The sequence below is a fragment of the Lissotriton helveticus genome, chromosome 11, assembly GCF_964261635.1.
Source record: "Lissotriton helveticus chromosome 11, aLisHel1.1, whole genome shotgun sequence".
NCBI lineage: Eukaryota > Metazoa > Chordata > Amphibia > Caudata > Salamandridae > Lissotriton > Lissotriton helveticus.
In genome coordinates, this window is record NC_136072.1 from 793,783,003 (window position 1) to 793,809,426 (window position 26,424).

Below are 26,424 nucleotides of genomic sequence, written 5' to 3' on the forward strand. Positions count from 1 at the left end.
ATGTGCAGCCGTGCGTGTGGCGTGAGGAAGATACAGGAGGCCATCGACCCCAGTAGAGAAGACACTGTCCTCACTGTTGTAGATGGAGCAGTCATAAGAGCCTGAGCCTTCCGTAGGAGTGATAATCGTCTCTCCTCCGAAGGAGACACGCTTGCTGACAGCGTATTGATGGAGGCTCCCAAGTACTGTATGCACTGAACCGGAGTCGGGACAGACTTGGACATGTTGATGTGCAACCCCAGTTTGTTCAAGGGAACGCATGTCTTCTAGAAGTGCGCTTGAGCTTCCGAGAAGGAGGAGGCCTTGATCAACCAATCGTCCAGGTACGGGTAGACAAACACCTTGTTCTTCCTCAGGTGTGCAGCTACCACTGCCATGCACTTCGAGAATGTTCTGGGCGCAGACTTCAGCCCGAATGGCAGTACTGTGTACTGATAATGATTGGCGCCGACTTGGAATCGCAGGAACTTCCTGTGTTTGTGTGCAATGGGCACATGGAAGTACGCATCCTGTAGGTCTATAGCGCAGAGCCAGTCTCCCTGTTGCAACTGAGGATAAATCTGATGCAACGACAGCATGCAAAACTTCTCTCTGCGAATTCACTTGTTTGCTTGTCGCAAATCCAGAATGGGCCTGAACTCGTTCTTGTCCTTCTTGCGAACCAGAAAGAACCGGGAGTACAGACCTCTTCCCCTGTGAGACAGAGGTACGTCTTCTATCGCCCTTTTCCTTAACAGGATATCGGCCTCCGCCTGGAGCTCGCGCAGCTGAAACAGCGAGCTGAACCAGCGAGATGAACGGAGGAATTGCTGGAGGCGGGCTGGTGAACCGAAGACTGTATCCATTGCAAACAATATTCAGGACCCACTTGTCCTGAGTAATTTTTCTCCACTCTGCCAGAAAAAATTGAAAGCTTCCCCCCACCGGAGCGGGTAACGGATGTAGGGGAAGTAACCGCTCAGGGTCGAGACCCAGCTGGGCCTTTGTTCGCTGCTGCGGACTGCTGGCCGCCCCTGCCCTTCTGGCGCTTCTGGAAGGGCCTTCGGAACTGCTGCTGCTGTTGTTGCTGCTGTCCTGAGGCCTGCCCACGCCCTCTGCACTGCGCCCCAAACCGTCTCTGGAACGGGCGGTAGGTCTTCTTTTCCTTGGGCTTCTCCAACCCGACAGCCGTCAGGGTCTCGGCCTCCGCCTTCATGCGGGCCATCTCGTCATCCGCATGCTTGCCAAACAGGGTTTCCCCCGAGAAAGGCAGATTGGCCACCCGCTGCTGAGCCTCTGGCTTGAGCGATGTAAGGCGAAGCCAGGCGTGGCGTCGTTGGTTGACACCATGACAGTACCCATGTGCCGCCAGAAGAGACACATCAGCCGCCGCGCTGATGAGTTGGTTCGACACCAGCATCCCCTCCTTCAGGATGTCCTGAAAATCCTCTTTCTTCTCTCGAGGAAGGAGCTCAGTGAATTGCTGGAGGGACTCCCAGAGGGCACGATCGTATCGCCCTAACAAAGCAGCGGCACTAGCCGCCTTCATAGCAGTAGATGCCGTCCCACAGACCTTTCTACCTGCCGAATCCATCCAGCGGCTCTCCTTATCAGGAGGTACCGTAGAGGACGGGGTGGTGGCATGCTGCTTCCTAGCCGCCGTCACTATGACAGAGTCTGGTGTAGGATCCATCCGAAGAAAAGCTGGGTCAGAATCCGGGACCCAGTACTTCTTAAGGAGTCTGGAGGGAGCCGCCTTCGTCACCGCGGGAGTGAGAAACAACTCCTCTGCGGGCTCTACCAAGCCTGGCACTAGAGGCAGCAATGGTCGAGACAGGTGCTTTTTATGGAGCGTCTCGAAGATCACAGACGTCGTGGGTGTAGGTACCGTCACCGTGATACCCAACTTAGCTGCACCTCGTAGCAGAACATCCTGGCATGTGACGATGTCGTCAACAGGCAACACCCTCGTCCCAGGGGATTCCGACAAAGTCGGTGAGTAGTCTCTGGTCCCAGAGGATTCCGTGCGGGACCGTGATCTGCGCCTCCTGTGGCGTCGTCTTGACCTTGTTGATGACCTGTGACGACTCCGCGATCTCCCCCTCCGACCGGAGCGAGAGCGCGACCTCTATGGCTTCGGGCGCTCCACGGGCCTCACAGGAGTAGGCGAACGTGGGGGCCTCGGCTGAGGGGTCCCCTTAGGCGGAGTCGGGTACCGTGGCATTGAGACTGACCTCGGAGGGACAGGAGGTCCGCCAGTTTGGAGCCGCGGGAGAGGCTGAGGCTGAGGATGAGGATGATGAGGAAGTGGAAGCGGAGGCGGGGTGGGAGTCCGCGGAGGCGGATACTTGGGTAAGGGAGGAGGAGGTGCCCCGTCTTAGGGGGTGTATACACCTCAAAGTACACCAAGCCCGGTGACTCCCCCTTCTTCTCAGGCGACGGAGAGTCCCCTATCGGTACATGACGCCGACTAGAATGACTCCTGGCGCCAGAACTCCTTCTGCGCCTCTTTGGCGTCGATGAACGCCGCCCTGACAGTGACCGTCGGTCCCTCGACGTCGACCGCCTCCTCTTCGTCGGCGAGCGCCTCCTTCTCGACAGCGAGCGCCTCCTTCTCGACGGCGAACGCCTTCGCCTCGACGGCGACCTTCACCTCGACGGCGACCTTTGCCTCGACGGCGACCGTCTTCGCCTCGACGATGAAAGTCTCCTCGACGCCGAACGTCTGCGAGACTTCGACGTCATCCTCGACGTCAAGGATCCCCTCGACGCCGACCTCCTCTTCTTCTTCACCGACGGTGAACAGCGGTGTCGCCTCGATGGCGAGCGCCGACGCTGGGCCACCTCTCGACGATGACGACGACGATGAGACTGTCACCGGTGATCTCGATGGCGGTCTATTCAGTTCCCTCGACGCGGAGCGTCGACGCCGCTTCGACCCAGAGCCCTGGGGAGACGGGGAACAGACTGTAGTCATCCCTCTCGATGCCGTCGTCGGTGCTATCGACGCTGATGGAGACAGGGACGCTTGCTGGTCTTCCTGCCCCCCAGAGGCCTCAGCATGGGCAGAGGAAGTCTGCCCAGACCCACCTTGTGCCTTCAGTCTTCTGTCTTCTAGGCCTTGGAGCCTGATCTTCATCCTATCTCTTAGGGTCCTACTGGAGAAGCCCTTGCAAATGTCACACTCCTCTGGGACATGAGATGAGGGAAGACAGATGATCCACACCTCGTGTCGGTCCGACTTGGCCTTCTTCCTAGGACACTCTGGGCATTTGTCAAACAAAGCAGGCGTTTTGACAAATAAAAGAGTATTCAGAACACACACAAGGAAGAAAACACCAAAGTACTTCAAATTAAAGCACTAAATACTAGAAAAGGTGAAAAAATCACCAAATAAACCCTTAAAAGGGAGAGCTCAATGCTCCAGGGTTCTGCTAGCAGGAGCCGGAAAAAAGAACTGAAAGTAAAAAGGACCTGCTGTGCATTCTGGGATACTGAGAGAGTTCTGGAAGGTTCTCTTAAAGGCACAGTATCCTGTTCTGAGCCACATAATGGAAGCCTATGGGGCTTGTCTGTCCATTCCTTCCTCTCTATCATTCCTGAGGGTTTTGCTGGAAAAAGGCAAGTGTTTCTATGTAAAGAAACCTGGACAGGCTGTGCTGTTTGTGGATATTTGGTGGAATTTCTAGTTGAAGTACTGGACAGTGTAGCCTGTGGATATAGGTTGCATTATCTGTCTTTAAATTCTCTCTTAAGTGTCTGTGCAGTTCTGCATTTTTTGACAATTTAAGAGATTATTTTTGATTGCTCCGGGGTCCACGCACATGGGCGGGACTATTTTCACTAGATTATGACTATACACAGAGATCCCCTACTACAGAAAAAGATCTCTGCTAAAGTGCCCCTACTATAGGGTGCCCGTCGGGTATTGCACCGCCGAACCGACGAGGAGCAGCCAGATGATGAAGCATGACACCCGACAGGGTGTGTGAGGGCATTATAATCCAATAAAATGGATTCCCAAGCTTGAACTGCTCTGGTCAGGTTGGTTTATATTCCCTGTATCGGACTCATTTCAGAGGAACAGCATAACTCTTTTGTTGAAGACAATCTTAATGAGTACAGGGAGAATGAAAGGAAAGTCTGTAGGATGTAATTTGTTTGTAACACAAAAAAAAATGTAAATACATGTAAATGAACTGTGGAAATTCAGCATTTAGGAAAGCAACATGAAACACTTTTTTGTAATTCTGAAGTGTAATAGAAACAAAGCTTTTAAAAAGACCATAACAAATCGTGACACTTTACTTGGTGATGCACACATCATAAATGTTTACTGAAATTTAATTTCCACACATAATTTGTGTGCAATATAGTTTTATCAGTAAAACTGTATGTCTGTGCAAATTGAGTGGCCATGTCAATGGAAAATGTGCTGTCTGTAAATGACACTGAGCTACCGCACAATGAGATAGCTACATTAAAAATCACCCACCTCATGTCGATTAAAGCTATGTGGGTTGCGAAAGTTTGTACTTCTAAAAACTGGGTTGTGGTTCTAAAAAGTTTAATAAGCAGTAGGGAACTGCATCCGTTTCGGAACTGTATTTTATAAAGAGATGCAAATTTCTTAACATGCAAATCCTATAATTTAGAGCTGGTGCTTTAGGTTGCAAAGTTGGCCTCTGGTCTTTGCCATAGAGGCAATGCCATCCCAGGTCTGAGCTTCATGCAAATCCTCCATACCTCAGCATTTGTTCTGGTCTGTACTTTAGGGAGTAGCATCAGCTAGGGGACTGTGCCATAGGGAACAGTGACATTGCAGAGTCTTTGCTTTAGGGTTAGCAAGAGTCAGACCTATGAAAGCTCAGCAGTGACAGCCTGATGTCTGCAATTTAGGTAGCAAAGTCAAACAGCATACTCCGCTTTATGAAGCAGCATCCACCTAGCAGGCCTACGTTTTAGACAACAGACTAGGTCTGAGCTCTAGGTTTAGCCCAGGATCTATGTGTTTAGTTGTAGCACCAGCCCAGGCTGTATCCTTAAAAGTGATACGTGTGGCTCGGACCTGCGCTTTAGTTTGTTAGGTGCTATAAGGAGTAGCATCAGCTTGCATTGGCTTTGGAGTATCTGCAGTAGATTAGGAGTGCTTTAGGGACCATCTTCAGCCATAGTCTATTTAAGGGAGCAAGAGTCAGCTTGAGGACTGACCATTAAGAATCAGTATCCCTCTCGGGTCTGTCAATTAAAGTAAGGATCATCTTGAGACTGTGCTTTATTTGGAGAGTAGTTTTAGCTCCTTGTGTGTGCTTTAGGCCATTGTGCCAGCTTGGTGGGGCTGCTCTAAAATGTAGCATTAGTACTTGTAGTAGTGTTAGCAAGTGTAGATTTTAAGGAGCCTCTTCGGCTTGGTGAGCCTTTAAGGAGTGCCCTTTGCACTTTCAGGGGCAGCATGTGTTTGCATTAGGAAGCAGGGTTGGTCTCAGGTCTAGCCTTGAGGGAGAGGATAATCCTAAGCCCTGTGCTTTATTTAGGTCTCATTCTCAGCTCATTGTGTGTGTTTTAGGGAGTATTATTAGCATGTGGGAGCTTGGTGGGGCAAGCTTCAGCTTGGGTGTGCTATATGATTTATCAAAAAGAGTGGCAAGAAGGATCTATTTTCAATGCTGTTTGCAAACCATGGGATGGAAATAAAAACAGAGAAATTCAGAATAAATAAATTCCAGGACATACCTTTCATTTTCGGGTGTCCATTAAAGGCTCCACATCCCCAGTTGCCAGTAGCAACAGCTGCATTCTGTTGTGAAAAAGATGGATTGACCTGGAACCCGCAGTAAGCCTAGAAGAAGAACAAGCATTGGTAAATGCAATCGGTTTTGTGTATGTGATTAATAATAAGCTGTTTGTTGTTGTAAGTTTGAGCTTGCTGAGCTGTTGCACAATGCAAGTTACCAGAAAGTCTATTAACCTCTGCGATGCACCGTCCAACGCCCCTGTGTGAGTGTGCGGAGGATGCATTGTTTTTTCAGCACCGTGGCAGACATTCCGAAGAGGTTAAGGTGTTATGACTTGTTTAGTACAAAAAGGCAATACATTGTCCTGTTAATAGTGGTATAGTGTGGGTAAGTAATAGCAACATTTTGAAAATATATGTGTTTAGAGAAGTTCTGACAACTGCACATGCAGTACCATTCAAACCATGCCCCTGGTGCTTGCAAGATAACTGCACTTGTGACTGCTTACTTACCAGTTACATATAGCAATATTTGGTGTTTAGCAGTGTTCTGACACATGTTTGCCCCGGTGCCACTGCACCTGCTGCACCATTCAAATCATGATCCTATTGTCTGCCAGATAACTGCACTTGTGACTACCTGTTTAGTAGTAAAAATAAGCAATATTCTGCATTTAGTGGGGTCCCTAGATATTTTGGCACTGGTTACACTGCACCTGCTGCGCCATTTAAATCAAGCCCCTTTTAATTGCAAGATAACTGTAATTGTGACTGCCTGTGTAGTAGTAAAATATAGCAACATTAGGTGTTCAGAGGAGTTCTGACAACTTTTGGGTCAAGTGCCACTACACCTGCAGCACCATTCAAATCATGACTCTGTTGTCTGCAAGGTAACTGCACTTGTGATTGCCTGTTTAGTAGTAAAATAAAACAAAATTAGGTGTTTAGTGGGATGCCTGGAGCTTTCGGTCCTGGTGCTACTGCACCTGCTGCACCATTCAAATCATGATCATATTGCCTGCTAGATCAATTTACTTGTGACTGTCTTGGTTAATAGTAAAATGTAGCAAAAATCTGGGTTTAGTGGGGTCCCTAGAGCTTTTGTCCTCAGAGCCACTGCACCTTCTGCACCATTCAAATTAAGTCCCTTTTAACTGCAAGGTAACTGCAATTGTGACTGCCTGCTTGGTAGTCAAATATAGCAATATTAGGTGTTTAGAGGAGTTCACACAAGTTTTAGGCCCGGTGCCACTGCACCTTTCAAATAATGACCCTGCTGCCTGCAAGACAACTGCACTTGTGACTGCCTGTTTAGTAGTAAAACATAGCAATATTTGGTGTTTATTGGAGTTGTGAAAACTTTATGGCCCGATACCACTGCACATGCTGCACCAGTCAAATCATAATCCCTACAGCCTGAAAGATAACTGCACTTCTGACTGCCTGTTTAGTTGTAAAATATAGTAATACTTGGTGTTTAGTGGGGAGCCTGGAGCTTTTGGTCCTGGTGCCACTGCACCTGCTGCACTATTGCAATCAAGACCCTAGCACTCGCTAAAAAACTGCAATTGTTACTGCCTGTATAGTAGTAAAATATAGCAATATTATTGTTTAGAGGAGTTCTGACGACTTTTGGACCCGGTGCCACTGCACCTGCTGCATCATTCAACTCATGACCATGTTGTCTGCAAGGTAACTGCACGTGTGGCTGCCGGTTTAGTTTTAAATTTTAGTAATAATCTGGGTTTAGTGGGGTCCCTAGAGCTTTTGGCCCCGGTGCAACTGCACCATTCAACACAAGTTCTTTTTAACTGCAAGTTGACTGCAATTGTGACTGCCTGTTTAGTAGTCAAACAACCATTCAAATCACGACCATATTGTCTGCAAGGTAACTGCACTTGTGGCTGCCAGTTTAGTAGTAGAATATAGCATAGCTCTTGTATGTTAACATTTTGTATGTTTATTATGACATTTAGAATTTTATCATAATGACCAAATATTTAAAGTTGAAAAAATTAATCCAATAATGTGGGAAAGTGCCATTTTCTAGCCTTGGTATGCTCCCACTTTTTTCTGAACTGCTGATGTGTGTTGACTGAGTGTGCCCTGGGTTCCTGCCAACCAGGTACCCAGGGCCTGTGTTCCTTCACTAACACTGTGCTGAAACTAAAAACCCAATTGGCATCTCTGGCCACCTGTTAGCCCCTAGTAAATGGTACCCAGGGCATGGTGACCAGAGAAGACCCCTGAGGGCTGCAGCACTTATTGTGCCACCCTCAGGTGCCCTGTACCCTGGCACCCACACACTGCCTTTGCAGGCTGAGCGCCTAAGTACAGAACTAAACCAAGAGTCGACATGGCACACATCCCTGTGTGCCATGCCCACAGAACCCACTGCCCTGGCATACTTCAGTCACCCCTCTAGCTGGTTGCCCTATGCCAGAGGTGTGGGCACAGGTGCATGAGCCCTGTGCCCCTACAGTACCCAGGGCCAATCCTGGGCACTGTAAGTGCAGTGATGCCATTAAGAGTATATGGTGCTGGGAGGTTGTCATTACGAACTCCACAGCACACTGAAGACTGACAAGTTTGGTACCAAACTTCTCAGCACATTAAACCCGCACTGATGCCAGTGTGGGATTTAATGTAAAATGCACCAGAGGGCATCTTAGAGATGCCCTCTGAAATCCTAACCTACAATCCACGTCTGGGCTGAGTGGCTGCAGAGGCTGCCACACAGCAGACATGTTGCTGGACCCCTGGGTGGAGAGCCCCCGCTCTCCTGGGCCTGCAACAATGCACATCCTGGGCGAGGTGCTAGGTCTCCTCCCCCAGGATGGGCAGGGGGAAGCTTCAAAGGCATGCCACCTCTGTGAGCTTCTCCAGACCATTTGCTGTACCCAGCAACTGACCCCCACCAGTTCTAACCCCCACTCTGGCGGGAAGACTGGCGGGAAAAACTACGTCAGGAAGGGGGGTGTGCCAGCCTGTGCCAACCCCACCCCTCAGGTGGGGGAGACGAGGTGAAGCACGACCCCGGGCTCCGGCCATCTTGTAGATGGGGAGCCCTGCCCAATCCCAGCTAGGCTCCTGCCCCCCTCCGACAGGAGAGGAGCAGGCTAGGGGGTGTACTCACCCCAGGACAGGGACCCATTGGTCCCTGCCCTTGCCCTACCTGTAACGCCCCTAATTTCAGTATTTAGGGGCTCCCTGAACCTTCCTTCCTCAGATCCCCATACGAAAAGAAGAAAGAAGATCAAGAAGAAGACCTGCCGTGCAGCTGCTAACAACAGGACGACAACAACTGATTTGGGCCCAACCCTACTGGCCTGTCGATCCTGGAACCTGCTCCTGCCTAATCCCGGCGACTCCTGCGGACAGCAACCTTGGGATACCCAGAGGACCTGCGTGCCTTGACCCTCTTAAAGACTGGGACTCCCATCAGCAGAGGCTCTGCTGCAACAACCCACCCGGTGCCAACCAGGAAGCTCCGGACCAGCCCACTCTGCACCCGCCGAGCCCTGCCGGGCCCAACCGAACCAAGACCAGGAGGACGTCCCCCCGGCGACTGGGACCCGAAGTCCAGTGCCCAAAGACCCTCCTCGACGAACCAGCTGACGCCTGCAGACTCAGAACCAGGGGCCACCCCAACCGCGACCAGCCGAGGGTAAGCTTTTCCGACACCCAAAGACCCCCTGCAACTGGCGCCCTACAGCCCCCTGTGCCTCCGTTTGGGCTACCTACCTGTGCTCCAAGATCCCAACTTAACTCTCGAAGTGCTGGTCGCCCCTGGAGAGTCTCCGTCCCCGATCCTGCAGCCTTTGTTCCTTTTTTACCTTTCCCATTGGATAACATTGAGCGCCCAACGGCTCAAGAGCACCCTGCACCCAGCCGCCCGAGTGTCGCTGGCTGAGCCACCTTTGTCCTACCCTACTTCCCCCCTTGCCCTGAGCAAGTGACCAGGAGCCCAGCTCCCACAGCCGCGTGGCCTTCTAGCAGCAGCCACCAACCGAAGGCCCCCTTTCCCTCATTGGATATCATTGGGCCTACCTACCTCTGCACCCGGCCGGCCCTGCGCTGCTGGGGCGGAACCGACTGTACTTACCTGACCCTGGTGGACCCCTGAGTCTATACCCAGAACCTTAACTTCACCAGCCAAGTACTCACCTGGAAACCGGTAACTCACTTACCTGCCATTGGATAACATTGACCCATTTTGACTCGAAAATTTTCAAAGTGTGAAGTCTTGAAAACTGCAAATATTCATATAAAATTAGCCGAAGTCCGAATTCCGAAGTACTCACCTGCAAGCAGGCGAGAAGCCAGTACTGTACCTTGCAGCCCAGTACTGAATCACAAAAGTAATCTTTACCGGGTTTACTAGTAATCTGTATTTTCTCCATTTTGCATTTGTCACCCCGAGTGGGATGGGTATGCTCAGACGTGAGTCCCATGCTCTCCACACCACTGGAGTCAAGCTATCCTGGCTGAAGACGGCTGATAGCCAGAAACCGGTCCTAGGATGCTTGATTCCGGTCCAGGAAAGACATGGTTTGGCAGTTCGGGCTAGACTGTTCCCATGAGGCACAGGGTCAAGGCTGATTTGCATATGACCATGTCTGAACTGGGGGTGGTGTGGAGTGCAAAAAAACGATGGATTTAGGCCCAGATCTCTGTACTGGGGTGAATGTATGACATTGTTCTGCATTCTGTCCATTGTTTTTGCTTTTCTCCATAGGAACCCATGGTCTGCTTTTCTATTAAATTTCTTCTAAGTGCCTACTTTTGAAAACTTGAAATATTCTTTAAAAATCATACGAACTACTGGAACGCAATTACCTACCTGTTTTAAATTCAGACCCCAGTGCTGGCCCTAGAAGCCTAGTACTGGATTACAAAAGTAACGCGATCATACTTTACCTGCAACCTGAATTTTCTCCCATTGAATAACATTGCCAGATTGTCATTGAAAAGTTTCTAAGTGTGAACTTTTAAAACAGCTTTATATTCAGGAAAATTCACCACAGTTACTAAAACGTTTTTGCTAATCTGGTGTCAGCTTAGACCCCAGGACTGAATCTGGGATCTAGTCCTGGAATTACTAAAGTAATCTGTACTGTAATCAACTGTACTTTTAAGGTAACAATCCATTGAGCTCAATGCTAAAGTGTGTCTAGACTTGAGTTGCCTTCAGCAACTCCTGTACCTATTGTGTTCACCAACCTTATTGCTTCCTTGCAAAGTAATTACATGAGAGTTCTCATATCTAGCAAAGTATATTTTTATGCCTGTTGGTTCTAAAAATAAAACAACTATATCTTTGGCTATAAAAACCATTGGCCTGGAGTTGAGTCTTTGAGTGTGTGAAATCCTTTGCTGACTGAGTGTGTACAACAAATGTTTTGCACTGCCCTCTGGTACTGCCTTACTGCTCGACCAATATACCACTTTTGAGAGTAAGGTCAGTCCTGACTTTAACCTCTATTATACCTTTGGGGTTTGTGGACTTTATACACACTGTACTTCATTATTGTCCAGTATATATAGAGCCACTTTCTCACAAATAATGCCTACAAAGTGCGAAGAAAAGTACTGAGGCATGAATAGGAAATGTCACAAACATTCTAAGGCTAAAGCTTCTGCTTTACACAACTAAGTAATAAAAAGCAAACATTCCAGCATACTGTTAGAAGCTGTCTGCCTTTTTTCCGTGGGAAGAGATCTTATATTGACAGTGAATGGGGCTTAAATCATGTGAACAGCTTTAGAGGTATCGTAAATGCGTGCAGACAAGGAAAGGTAAAAAAACCGATATATTACATTCAAGAGATTTCACAATCACAACACAAGCGCTGTGCAGGTGAAACCTATAAATAACAATGTCAAAGCTTATAGCGCCATGAAACCTTTTTGGTATACGTGCGCTCTATAAATTCCCCCAACGTCAACTTCATAGGCAGTATGATATTCCCTCCTGAAATCCCTGAGGCAACAGAGCGAGCTGCTCAACAGCTCAGCAAGCTGTGCTGCTCACATGTAGACTAAGTTAGCACGCTACTTTGTCCTACATAATAAGCAGGTTTCTAAGCACTGTTTACAGTTAAAACATGAATAGCTGTGACACAAAGTAGGTGAATGAGTTTTAAACGCTTGGCTCTGGCTCTCAGCCTTTTGCCCTATAACAACCAACGACTACACAAGAACCCCAGTATATCGTTCAAATCAGTTTCTAAGTTTCTGTGGAACCTCTTTCCTACCATTAGCGCTTGGGAACTGAGGATTGAGCCATACAAAACGTTTAAGTAATATTTGCTTTTTCGCCATGCCACAGTTGTTAACACATCCCCCCCTCTGTTTAACCGTTCATGTATGACACAAAAAGGCTGCGACATACACATAATACAATAAGCAAGCAACATACAATCTGTACATTAAATACAGGAAGACGCATAAACTGTAAGCAAATGTCAAAGCACACTCAACCCATATCCAGCAGATAAAAGTCTCACCACTAAGTACAGGCGATGGACAGATTTTGTAAGACAGAAGTCCTCTGAATGGCCCGCAAAAAAACACTAGTCCTGCTTTATATTTTCCTGCATTAGACTTAACAAACAGCCAGCCAGTTGTTGGGTTAAAAGTCCTCTGCATGGCGTGAGAATGTTGCTTGCTAATTCCAGGATTTCCAGCCTACGCTGCCTGGGACAGGCATTTGCCACATAACACCATGTCTAGCATCCTCACCCACTCTACAAAGGTGCATGATCCCCGCACCACAATGACGGTCCAGAATCCTGTCCACACTCTCCTAGGACTAGAATTGTTAATACACCCGATCTGTCTAGAACATTTGCCCTACCTGGACAGGTCTAAGGTTCTAACCACTCCCTGTGTTTTTTTTGTTTACCATGTGGCCTGTGTTTCTTAATTTTTTTTAACCAAGTGATTCTTTATTGTTTTCTGCCATTACCATACTGAGATACATGTGTTAGACTTGGCATCTTTTGGCATGTTTTCCCTGAGTTTTTGCTTTCTGCCCACCCAGTTTTGACTCTGTTTTTGATGGCGTAGTGTTTCTGCGCACTTTTAACACTGCTGATCAGTGGTTAAGTGCAAGTGCTCCTGTGATAAAGTATGTTATGGATTGGTGTTTCCATGATTGGCTGCTTGGTTTTCTTGTCAGCCCCTAGTAAAGTGCACTGAGTGGGCCTGGGAATCAAATGCTATGCGTGGGCCTGCAGCACGGCTTGTGCCACCCACGTGAGTAGCCCAGAAAAGGTACCTCAGACCTGCCATTGCAGAGTCTGCGTGCAGTTTGTAACTGTCATGTCGACTTGCACACACTGGCCAGTCCCTAATCTTCCCTTTTCTTACATGTCCGGCACCCCTAAGGTAGGCCCAAAGTACCCCAGTGGGCAGGGTGCAGTGTATGTGAAAGGTAGGACATGCCCTCGTGTATGTGGCATGTCCTGATAGTGAATTACAGCCCATTTAGTTTTTCACTATTGCAAGGCTACCTGTTCCCCATAGAACAGGATGGGAAGTTTGTTTATAACATCTTATAAACATAACTGGCCCTGGGAACAAGTGGGAAAATAAAATTAAGTATGCCTGAACTCAGAATCAACGATGCATCTTTTAGTAAAGGTGATTTTTACATTCTGTGTTTGAAAATATCGCTTTTAGGAAGTAGATACTTTCTTGCTCAGTCATCCCATGTGTCTCTGCTGGAATGTGAATTGCCTGTCTGGGTTTTGGACGACAGATGGCTAGGAAGCGAGGGTTGCTACGAAGGAAAGAGGGAGGAGATTTCTTTGCACCTCAAAGGGCCTGGTCTGCCTCTGACAATGCCGTCCCCACCCCCTGCCGGGAAATCACACCAGAGAAGGCAGAACTGGTTCTGGCTGGGCAAAGACACCCTCTGCCTAGAGGATCAAAGGATTCTTGGATACAAATACTGGGGAGCAGACCCTTAATCTTTAGAACTCTTTTGGATCAAGAAGACTGCCAAGAAGAAGAGCTGGAGAAGCTGTGAGGAGGGACTAGCATTTTGCGGTGTGCTTTGCTGTGTTGGCCTACAGTGGCTGCTTCTGTCTTGGGCAGTGAAAGGACTGGACTGAACTTTCTGCAATCTACTTTTGTGAGTTTCTCCAAAGGCTTGAGGTAGAGCTTGCCCCCTGTTCAAGAAGGCTCAGGAACAGCAAAGACTTCAAGCTCTTCTGCCCTCAGCACTGGGGACTGTGTGTTTTGAACTGCGACAGAAGAAAAGCAACTAGACGACGTCTACAATGCTGCTGTCGACTCCTTGTCCTGAAGACCCCGCAGAGGCCGCAATGCCGCACCGCGACGCTGGTCTCACCGCTGACGCCGCCACCAAGCCGCTGCTCGCACCGTGACATGTGGGCACCGCACTCCGTACCGCCTCGCTTCACGCCAAAGCCTGGGCACCCCAGAGAGCACTGCGGCAATGCTCTCACCGCGATGCATGCTGACGCCGCCACCAAGCCGCTGCTCGCAACGCGACCTGTGGGCACCGCACTCCGCACCTCCTCGCTTCACAACGATGCCTTGGCTTCCCTGACACCGCTGCTCCACGCCAAAATAGACACTGCTGCTTGCACCGTGGTTCGAGGGCACCGCTCGTAAAGTTACAAGATGCACAGCCCTCATCCAGCACCGCAGCCTTGGCCTACCGACGCCCGCACCATCGACTCCCGTTCCTCAGCCGACGACAGCACTTCAGCAACGAAGCCGCCGATTGCGCCGTGACCTGCCAGCACCGTGACGAGCACCGCCTTCACCTCGCACCGCGACCCTGGTCTAACCGACGACACCATCTGACGCCGCCACCGAGCAGCTGATCGCACCGCACCACGGCACTTCGCACGGCAACACCAGATGCCTGCTAACGCCAGCGCTCCTGATGCCAAAAGAAAGGGGCTCGACCTGCAACGTGAGTGACTTCAAGGGCCTCGGCGCCCTGCATCTCTATGCTCACGATGCCGTGATAGCCCAGGACGGAGCTATCGACATCAAGGAACTGTTTTTAACGCGTATTTTGATAACTGTAGAATTGTAAGTACTGTATTGTGGATTCTTATCGTTTTTGGTCTGGTATATAAAAATATTGGCTATTTTTCTAAACTGGTGTGGTGTCCTTTTGTAGTGATTACACTGTATTACTGTCGGTTATGTGCAAATGCTTTTCACACTGCCTCTAAGATAAGCCTGACTGCTCGTGACAAGCTACCAAGGGGGTGAGCAGGGGTTATTTTAGGAGTGTAACTCCCTTAAATTTACTAGGAAGAAGGGTCCCTACTTGGACAAAGGTGCAAGTCCTTGCCAACTAGAGACCCCCATTTCTAACAACATGGACATCTGATTCATGCCTAGCAGCTGAGCTTGTTAGGAGCACGCATCTACCACAACCTACTAGGTCTGAGATTCTGCCCCTTTAGCTTAGATCCAGGGTCCTCACCACAATTTCCCAGAAGTTCACACGGACGCACCCACCTTGTTTAGGTCCCTGTCGATGCTTGCTCCAGTAAACTGCTCTCGTGTGTCACGAAATCGGATGGCATCAATGGCAACAATTTCAATGCAGCGTCTTTGCCAGGCGTCCCTGCACATTAAGAGAATAAGCAGAGACAATGTTACATGTTCTGAGAAAATAGAACTGGACCATCTCTTTACTCATTACCACCATTGGTTCTACCAGTTCACCTCAACCCAGACCTACAGCATCTCATGTTTTCAGTACATGGAACATACATCTCTACCAAGGAGGGGCAGGCCTGATAAGAAGCATTTCCTGCTTTTCTAGTATTGGTACTGATGCTACTCAGTTTCGACATGCCTACCGCTACCTCTTCCAGCACTGTATCCATGGCACAGCTCTCTCTACCCATGCCCTACACCTCCTCACACCACCAGTCATTATTGTGCAGTCATGCAAGGGACATTAATTTTCAAAGATTTCAGTCTTACCGTGGAGTTGAGTCCTTCATGGATTCTGTCCATTTAAAATTCCTGCAGTATCCAGCATACCTGCTGTACTGTTCTGCTCCTGTAAAAGATTAGATGTGTGATTCGCCTTCATATATCTCGCTTCTAATTCCAGGGCGTAGGAACACTACTGGAACTGCATATCCCCCACCTCTGTGTGGTGAGTACATCCTCATATTCTAAGACGATTCCACCACCCCAAATTGAAACCCAAGTGTAGGCCTTGGTACCCCTCTAGCTCCTTAGGATCACACGTCCTATCATTGGTGGCTAGGATATAGATATCCATTTTCTAAGGAAGAGCAGGAGGTACACAGCATAAGATGTGAAGAGCAGAGGTCATGTCAGTGCCTGAAGTGGTGATCTACATAGTGGTGTGTTGAGGATTCATGCTGCCCTGCTTCCAGCACATAAAAATAGGCAGGAAAACATTTTGTCCATTTTGTTTCAGGAACAATTAAACCATTACATCACACAATAACACTTCTCAACTTCTGTTCAAGTACTAATGACTGTATTCCATGGACATTCACTGGATATAATCAATCCTTGAAACACAGAATTCTTAGAAAAACTCATTTCATGCCAACAAATAATCTCACATGTACCCTTCACTCGTTTCAAGCCTTAGTGTCCCCAAGATAAACTATTACGGATAAGCTGGAGATCGGGTTTGCAGGTTACCCCTGTCTCTCCTCACTGTGGGACTGCTCACCACAAGGAGTTTGAGGTAATTTGTAGGTGCTAGCCTTGCAAGCTGTCAGTATCTGGCAGTCACCATTTACTGAAAACCAAGGTAGGGAGTGTCCAAGTATGCTAGCACGCTTAGATGGTCAGTAACCCAAAGTGTGACCCAAGCATTTTGCTCACATGCTGGAACTTTTCCAAATTTCCAGCACTGTGTCACCTATAAAAGCAGAGGTCACTGCACACGAATGGAGTGGTAGGGAATCGTGCTTTTCCAGTGGATCAAATAGATCTAGTTTTTAGTTGTTGTTGCTCTGAAATGGCTGTATATTCTGACGGCATTCTTGGTGCAATGCGTAATTCTTTATCTGCCCTGGACCAGTGGCAGCTATCTTACCTTCCCAGCCCTTTGAAGTTTCATTCCCTGGTCCCTACATTTGACTAAGCTTGTCATCCAAAAGCCCTGCTTTAATGGGAAAATTCTGTGGTGGGTACTGTTGTCTGGCACTAGTGTTCACCAATATCGGTGTACTTCAATTGAATAATCAAGTTAATGACTTTGAGCATGTGACACCCCAGAGGCTGCAAGTTTAAGCATGCAATGCTAACTCTAGGCAGGGTAAGAGACAGAGATATGACATGACACAATCCTCAAGACCCATAAATCTGATAAAGGCTATAACTTGAATGTAGGTTGGACTTTATTTCTAAGTTGTTGGAATATGACAGTTAGGGACATGTTACCTACCCTGTAAGCATCTGTTTGTGGAATGTAGTGCTGTAAAGCCACATGCTCTGCATACTTCTGCCATCTAGCTTTGGTCAAGGACATGTGCAACTTGTTTTTCTCCGAAGAAGTCTTTCGAGTCACAAGGTATAGTGACTCCTCTTATTACTCGTAATTGCCATGGGCATCAGCTCTATTCTTGGATTTTCTTTCCCCACACAAAGGGTAATGATGAATTGGAGCAACAAAAATTAGAAAAAGATGTCGACGAAAAGAGTTCGAAGTTCCAGGGAGGAAGAATAGACACATGTGAATTTACAGCACTACATGCCACGATGAGATGCTTACAGGGTAAGTAACATTTTATATTTGTGGCATGTGTAGCTGTAGGTGCAAAAACAACAATTGATGGACAGAATGTAGAACACGGGCATACATTCACCCCACTACAGAGATCTAGGGCAAAATCCATAGTTATTTTGCTCCCCATGCCATTCCAGTTTGAACCCAACCATATGGAAATCAGTCTTGACCATGCGCCCTATGGGAACAGTCCAGTCCGGACTGCCAGGCCAGGTCCTCCCTGGACTGGAAACAAGCATCCTAGGACCGGTTTCGTGGTTTCACCCCTCATCAGCCAGGATAGCTTGACTCCAGTGGCATGGAGAGCACGGGACCCACGGTATGGCAGGGTATGCCCAGACATGGGTCCCTTGCTCACTTTGCCACTGGATTCAAGTTAGCCTGGCTGATGAGGGGTGTTACCCCGAAACCGGTCACAGGAATCTTGTTTCCATACCAGGGAAGACATGGCTTGGCAGTTCGGCCGGACTGTTCTAATGTGGCACAGGGCCAAGACTGATTTGCATATAGCTGTGCCTGAACTGGTGTGGCGAAGTGAGCTAAAGAATGATGAATTCAACCCAGATGTGTGACTGGGGGTGAGTGTCTGAAAAGTTTCAGCACTCCGTCCATCTCTCCTTGTATTTGCCATGTGTAGCTGTAGGCACACATGCTGTGCATAGACTTAAAGCTGTTCTCACTGAGCAGGGGACAGCAGGAGGATGTTGCAGGGGCCTGGAAAAGTGTAGGTAGGACAATTTGGCCAATGTTAGCTTGTTGGTGCGCGAACATATCTACACAGTAATGCTTGGTGAACATGTAAATGTATTGCGACTTATATAGCGCACGTATCACCCGAAGGCATCAAGGCGCTTGCCTTGGGAACCCGTCCTGGCTTTTTCCTGTGAGATAACCCCTACTGGGTATCCCCAGGGTGAAAGCCAGGCATCCCGCAGCGGGTGGGCCGCCGTAGTGGAGATTAAGCAACTATTGCCCAGAGTTGCAGCGTGGGACCCCATGATTAGAATAGGCACCGAGGCGAGAATTATCGAGTCCGTGGACATTTTTGGGCTCAGGACCCTGCACGTCGGGAATTGAACCCTGGTCCCGGGCCAGACCTCTGCATCAGGGTCTGCCGCTCTAATCAGTGAGCCACACTCCTCCATGTGTGGGGTGGAACAGGTAACTGCTGTACATATGGCAGCAATAGGGATGTTACTCAGGAAATCCATGGATGCCCTCTATTTGCAGATGGAGCAGGAACTAGGTGTGGCAGGCAACTGCCTCTGGGCTTTAGGGTAAAAGATTTAAATCCATTTGACAAACCACTGGGCTATGCCCACTTTGGAGAGAGCATGCCCTTGCATGGTTTTGTGAACGAGACAAAAAGCTGCAGAGTTTAGCGAAAGGGCTTTGTTCTGTTAATGTAATACATGACCTCATGATGTCTAGTGTGTGAATGGCCCTTTCTGCCACAGATTACGGGTGTGGTAAGAAAACCAAGAGTTCAATGATTTGGTTTAGGTGGAATGTAGATACCACCTTAGGAAGAAATGTTGGATTTGTCCTAAAGATGCCCCTATCATTGTCGACCTGAAAGAAAGGTTCCTGGATGTTAAGAGCTTGAAGTTCACACGCCTGAGTGAGGTCATGGCTACTAATAAGGCCACTTTCATTGAGAGAAAGTGTATGAATGGATGGTTTCTATGAGTCTTGTGGAAACAATGTTGAGATTCCACACAGGGGCTGGGGGGTAACCTGGGTGGGGTGACCCTTTAAAGTCCTTCCATGAAGGTCTTAACCCCTTGCATGCTTATGCTCGTCATGAGGCACAGTGGAGCTGTGCTCATGACGAGCTGAGCTCGTCATGATTGCTTCGGCCGGCCCACACGCGGCTGATTCCCCGCCTGTGCGGGAGTTCCACGGGAGTGGGCGGAGTCATGACGAGTCCAGCTCACCATGAGCACAGCTCCACTGTGCAGCATGACGAGCTGGATTCGTCATGAGTACCGCGGCACCAAGTGGGGAAGGGGTTAATGACAGGGACCCTGAAGAGTGAATGCATTTCCTGTTCAGAAGGAAGGCAGAAACTGCAGTTGGATAGATGTGTAGGTGAGACCTTATGTTTGTCTGGGAAGCAGGTAGCACACTATGTCTTGGACAGTTGGCTTGAGAGGGTCATTCTGTTTGGGGAGACAGTAATGGACAAATCTTTTCCATTTGGCAGCATAGCAGGCCTGTGTGGTGGGGTGGCAGGCCTCTTAGAGGATGGTCCTTCACTCAGAAAGGAGTTTGAGGTAGTCGAATTCTAGGACACAGGAGTCAAATCATGCGATAGACCTGTCTGCGATTTTAATGCCAGACTGTGCCCTGTTTCTTGGTAAGATCTGGCCGGCCGGGCAGCTTCTCGTGGGGCGCTAGGGATAGGTCGAGCAGAGTGGAGAACCTGAGTTGTCTGGCCCATAAGGGAACCGTCAAGATGAGAGTGAGGACTGTTTGCTGAAACCCGCAAACCACGAATAGAGGGAGTGGCAGAGGTATACAATGGAAGGCAAATATCCAATAGTATTGCACATACACTGTGGATGTGGGAACCTGGAGGCGAAGCTTGGCGTTGTTGACAGTAGCCAAAAGGCCTACTTTGGGAAACCAAAAGATGGAAGTACAGGATCTGGACTTGAGGGTGGAGTTCCCACTCATTGACTTGCTGCCGCATTTTGCTGAGCATGTCTGCAACATCGTTGTCTATTCCCAGCAAGTATTTGTAAGTAGATGACCTTTGTGATGAAATGCCCTGCGCTAATGCGGACAACTGTGGTGGGTGTGTGCCACCTTGTTTCTTGAGGTAGCACATAGCAGTCATGTTATCTGCGAGAATGAGGACCCCACTATGTGCTGAATGTGGCTGAAGAAGACTTTTAGTGGCTCCAGGAACATGATGTAGAAAACAAGTTTGTGGGCTGTCCGCATGCCCTGAAAGGTTAAGTGTTGTAAATGTGCCCCCACCCGGTGAGGGGAGCTTACGTTGTGATAATCACTTGCAGTACTGGGCCAAGGAAGGAATGAAGGGATGTTTGGCAGGGTGGCAATGAGTTCTAAGCAATAGCACTGCACTATGATTGTGTGGATCTTGCCAGCATGCCAGAAATTCCTAGTAGATGAAGTGTGACTGGAGGGAAGGGAAAGTGAGTCGTTACTTGGCAGAGGCAGTTCCCTTAGAAGTTCTACTTTTCCTCTACCTCGAGAGATCTTCCCCTATTACCTCCCCTTGAATAGCCCGTGAAAGGGTCTTCTCTTGCTACAACTTCCGATAGGAGGTTGTGGCTTTGGGCGAGGTGGTCTTGGGTCCCCTTTATACTGGGACCTCGGAATGGAACCCCAGGAAGTAGGCATTTGAAGAGATTCAACAGCCTTTGCAGTATCTGTGTCTTTGAAGAATTTTTTACGAGCATCTGGTTAACCTGCGATCTGAAGAGGTGCTCCCCATCGAAGGGCAGGTTGAGCACATTCTGTTGTAGCTCTGGCTTGAAGTTAGAACCCGCAGCTATGCATGGCAGCAAACTGGTACGCCAGAAGCTAGAATTTATAACCCCAGTGGAGGGAGCCTGTGGAAGTGGGCTCATACTTGGAGGATGTGGCCTTGGGCTGACTAAGTAACACCCAGATCACCTTTCTGGAGCAGGAGTTCACCAACAATGAAATCCAGGAGCTGATACAACTGCAGGCCGGCACAGCCCCTTTGCCTGATGGGCTCCCTTCCGAATTCTAAAAGACATATGTTGCCTTTCTGGCCCCAATCCTACTCACTGTTTTCGGGGAGGCAAGACAAGTGAGACATATCCCTGTGACCATGCACAAGCCCTTATTCATTACATTGATGAGGCCTGGAAAGCCCTGGACCAGAGTGAGTCATACAGGCTGCTCTTATTGATTAATTTGCACGTCAAAATATGTGCACAATTACTAGTAACGGGTCTAACTTCTTTGAAGTCTCATCTGGTCCACCCCGATTGTAGGAAGCTGGCTATGTATATACTATACCAAAGTGAGGTATTGTGTGCAAAGAGTCCAGTGGAACCGAAAATGTAGGCAGAGGTAAAAGTAGATAGCACCTTGCTCTCTATTTGTGGAAGTGTGGTCGAGCAGTAAGGCTGTATCTTAGGACATTGTTAAGCATTTGTTGTACACACTCAGTCAGCAAATGATTTCACACACTCAAAGACTGAACTTCAGACCAATTGTTTTTGTATAAAAATATTATTTTAGTTATTTTATTTTCTAGAACCAAGCAAGCCTGGCACAGGTAGGCAATAAATACTTTACAGTAGTAATGCAGTTGTAACACAGTTTGGATTGCAACTGTATATGCACTTTGTTTTGATTACAGTGTTGTTACTGAAAATGCAATGCTTTGGAAATACAGTACATATACTTTGTATAGGCTTTTTAGTAAAATGACCAGTAGATTACTTTACCGAATAGTTTTCTTACAGAGTGCAGTAAACTTGGGATACTGCACTGGGATATTTCCTGTAAGCAGGTGAGTAAAAGTGTTTTTGTTATTTAGTACAATTTTTTAAAAAGATTTCTTAGATTTTCCAACTCCACACAGAAAAACAGTCAATGTTATCCTATGGAGGAAAATATGGTTATCGGTTCGAAGGTAAGTATTCGGTTGTGGGAGTTGGGTTTCTGGGGTTAGACTCAGGGGTCCCCCAGTGTCAAGGATGCACTATTGTTTGGGGCGCTAGTTGGGGCACGAGGAAGATGCCAGCACAGTTGTGAGGCTCTTGCAGCTCGGCGCAATCATCCCTTCAAATGATTCTTCCCTGGAGGTCCCAAGCACAAAATAATTAATGCCTCGAGGTGACTGAATACCCGTGCACCTATGCTGTGAGTTTGGTGCATATCGCAAGCTCCGCTCTTCAGTTATTTCCACAACTTGCTGCCACAGCTGAAAGAGCCTGATCCGCCCGGAGCTGCTGCTGGATGCGAGGTGTCACTGGAGCACCGAGGCGGCCACGAGGTGACTGGGCCCTGTCGGAACTGCCCGCGATCTCCAGTGACTGGAATAAGGGGGTGAGTGTGCAAGGGCCTGCTTCTGGCATTGACTGATAAATACACCGCCTTTCCCTACGGACCGAACTGGGGCAGTGCCTCCTCCTTGCTTCGCCCCCACAACCCTTCTTCTGCTCCACAGAGCGAGACGCACCGCAACTGCCGCTTTTCCCTGAATGACGGGCCTACTACTAGCGACGCCATACAACTCCCCCACATATACCTGTCAAGCCGCGGCCGGGCTCCCACCGCAGAACCATTTGCAGACTGTGTAGCGGCTGTTAGTCCAGCTTGCACCGACGGCCGCGTGCCTGGGGGGACCCTCATACCTGCCTCAGGGGATTCGCAGTACTAAAGGGGGTGGTGATGGACGGAGCATCTGAATCAATCAAACACTCACACCCAGTCAAAAGATCTGGGTTTGATCCATCACTGTTCTTTAGCCCACTCTGCCATCCCAGTTCAGACATGGCTATATGCAATTCAGTCTGACCCTGTGCCTCATGGGAACAGTCCAGCCCGAACTGCCAAGCCATGTCTTCCCTGGACCGGAAACAAGCCTCCGAGGACCGGTTTCTGGCATTCCAGCCGTCTCAGCCCGGCTTGCTTGAATCCAGCGGCAAAGTGAGCAAGGGACTCACGTCTGAGCATACCCTGCCACACTTGTGGTGGCTAAAAGCGGTACAAAAGGGGGTGGTGATGGACGGAGCATCTGAATCAATCAAACACTCTTACCCAGTCAAAAGATCTGGGTTTAATCCATCACAGTTCTTTAGCCCACTCTGCCACCCCAGTTCAGACATGGCTATATGCAATTCAGTCTGACCCTGTGCCTCATGGGAACAGTCCAGCCCGAACTGCCAAGCCATGTCTTCCCTGGACCGTAAACAAGCCTCCGAGGACGGGTTTTTGGCATTCCAGCCGTCTTCAGCCCGGCTTGCTTGAATCCAGCGGCAAAGTGAGCAAGGGACGCACGTCTGAGCATACCCTGCCACACTTATGGCTGCCAAATGCGGTACAAAAGGGGGTGGTGATGGACGGAGCATCTGAATCAATCAAACACTCTTACCCAGTCAAAAGATCTGGGTTTAATCCATCACCGTTCTTTAGTCCACTCTGCCACCCCAGTTTAAACATGGCTATATGCAATTCAGTCTGACCCTGTGCCTCATGGGAACAGTCCAGCCCGAACTGCCAAGCGATGTCTTCCCTGGACCGGAAACAAGCCTCCGAGGACCGGTTTCTGGCATTCCAGCCGTCTTCAGCCCGGCTTGCTTGAATCCAGCAGCAAAGTGAGCAAGGGACTCACGTCTGAGCATACCCTGCCACACTTATGGCGGCCAAAAGCGGTACAAAAGGGGGTGGTGATGGACGGAGCATCTGAATCAATCAAACACTCTTACCCAGTCAAAAGATCTGGGTTTAATCCATCACCGTTCTTTAGCCCACTCTGCCACCCCAGTTCAGACATGGCTATATGCAATTCAGTCTGACATTGTGCCTCATGGGAACAGTCAAGCCCGAACTGCCAAGCCATGTCTTCCCTGGACCGGAAACAAGCCTCCGAGGACCGGTTTCTGGCATTCCAGCCGTCTTCAGCCCAGCTTGCTTGAATCCAGCGGCAAAGTGAGCAAGGGACTCACGTGTGAGCATACCCTGCTACACTTGTGGCGGCCAAAAGCGGTACAAAAGGGGGTGGTGATGGACGGAGCATCTGAATCAATCAAACACTCTTACCCAGCCAAAAGATCTGGGTTTAATCCATCACCGTTCTTTAGCCCACTCTGCCACCCCAGTTCAGAGATGGCTATATGCAATTCAGTCTGACCCTGTGCCTCATGGGAACAGTCCAGCCCGAGCTGCCAAGCCATGTCTTCCCTGGACCGGAAACAAGCCTCCGAGGACCGGTTTCTGGCATTCCAGCCGTCTTCAGCCCAGCTTGCTTGAATCCAGCGGCAAAGTGAGCAAGGGACTCACGTCTGAGCATACCCTGCCACACTTGTGGGGGCCAAAAGCGGTACAAAAGGGGGTGGTGATGGACGGACCATCTGAATCAATCAAACACTCTTACCCAGTCAAAAGATCTGGGTTTGATCCATCACCGTTCTTTAGCCCACTCTGCCACCCCAGTTCAGACATGGCTATATGCAATTCAGTCTGACCCTGTGCCTCATGGGAACAGTCCAGCCCGAACTGCCAAGCCATGTCTTCCCTGGACCGGAAACAAGCCTCCGAGGACCGGTTTCTGGCATTCCAGCAGTCTTCAGCCCGGCTTGCTTGAATCCAGAGGCAAAGTGAGCAAGGGACTCACGTCTGAGCATACCCTGCCACACTTGTGGCGGCCAAAAGCGGTACAAAAGGGGGTGGTGATGGACGGAGCATCTGAATCAATCAAACACTCTTACCCAGTCAAAAGATCTGGGTTTAATCCATCACCGTTCTTTAGCCCACTCTGCCACCCCAGTTCAGACATGGCTATATGCAATTCAGTCTGACCCTGTGCCTCATGGGAACAGTCCAGCCCGAACTGCCAAGCCATGTCTTCCCTGTCTTCCCTTGCTCACTATGCCACTGGATTCAAGCAAGCCGGGCTGAAGGCGGCTGGAATGCCAGAAACCGGTCCTCGGAAGCTTGTTTCCGGTCCAGGGAAGGCATGGCTTGGCAGTTCGGGCTGGACTGTTCCCATGAGGCACAGGGTCAGACTGATTTGCATATAGCCACGTCTGAACTGGGGTGGCAGAGTGGGCGAAAGAACGGTGATGGATCAAACCCAGATCTTTTGACTGGGTAAGAGTGTTTGATTTGTTCAGCTGCTCCGCCATCACCACCCCCTTTTGTACCGCTTTTGGCCACCATAAGTGTGGCAGGGTATGCTCAGACGTGAGTCCCTTGCTCACTTTGCCACTGGATTCAAGCAAGCCAGGCTGAAGACGGCTGGAATGCCAGAAACCGGTCCTCGGAAGCTTGTTTCCGGTCCAGGGAAGGCATGGCTTGGCAGTTCGGGCTGGACTGTTCCCATGAGGCACAGGGTCAGACTGATTTGCATATAGCCACGTCTGAACTGGGGTGGCAGAGTGGGCGAAAGAACGGTGATGGATCAAACCCAGATCTTTTGACTGGGTGTGAGTGTTTGATTGGTTCAGATGCTCCGTCCATCACCACCCCCTTTTGTACCGCTTTTGGCCACCATAAGTGTGGCAGGGTATGCTCAGACGTGAGTCCCTTGCTCACTTTGCCACTGGATTCAAGCAAGCCGGGCTGAAGACGGCTGGAATGCCAGATACCGGTCCTCGGAAGCTTGTTTCCGGTCCAGGGAAGGCATGGCTTGGCAGTTCAGGCTGGACTGTTCCCATGAGGCACAGGGTCAGACTGATTTGCATATAGCCATGTCTGAACTGGGGTGGCAGAGTGGGCTAAAGAACGGTGATGGATCAAACCCAGATCTTCTGACTGGGTGTGAGTGTTTGATTGGTTCAGATGCTCAGTCCATCACCACCCCCTTTTGTACCGCGTCACGGGATTCGCGGCAGCCATTGCTCTGCTCCTCCTTCACCTGAGTGTCACTGCTGTCTGGAGATCTGGCTGTTAACTCCCCTCCAGTTTAAGAGACGCTGACACGGGGCAACAGAGCAGTCATCCTGGGCTCTGCATAAGTGCTTGCTGCCTTACCCTGTAGGACATTGGAACATTGCCCCTGCCGTTAAAGTGCTCCTTGGCCGTCCAAGCCTTGGGCTAAAAAATGCCATGTGGTCAGAACAGGGTTGACTGTGAACCCTCAGACCCATATGCCAGTATTTTCCCTCTGCTGCTCCTTACCACGCCGCCTTCCAGGACCTACTCACAACTGTGTGACCTCACGTGGCTTACTGCCCCTACTATTTGCGCGGACCGA

The 26,424-nt window shown here is 49.3% G+C and overlaps 1 protein-coding gene across 1 annotated transcript in view; it reads right to left on the reverse strand.

The window, feature by feature from the left end:
• Positions 1 to 26,424, reverse strand: part of LOC144791946 (poly(ADP-ribose) glycohydrolase-like) — a 478,778-nt gene that overhangs the window by 120,456 nt on the left and 331,898 nt on the right. Inside the window, exons 12-14 of the mRNA XM_078666771.1 lie at positions 15,701 to 15,779; positions 15,227 to 15,335; positions 5,713 to 5,818 (exon numbers count right to left, since the gene is read on the reverse strand). Of these exons, the coding sequence (XP_078522897.1) occupies positions 5,713 to 5,818; positions 15,227 to 15,335; positions 15,701 to 15,779 (294 nt within the window). The remainder of the gene's footprint in view (positions 1 to 5,712; positions 5,819 to 15,226; positions 15,336 to 15,700; positions 15,780 to 26,424) is intronic.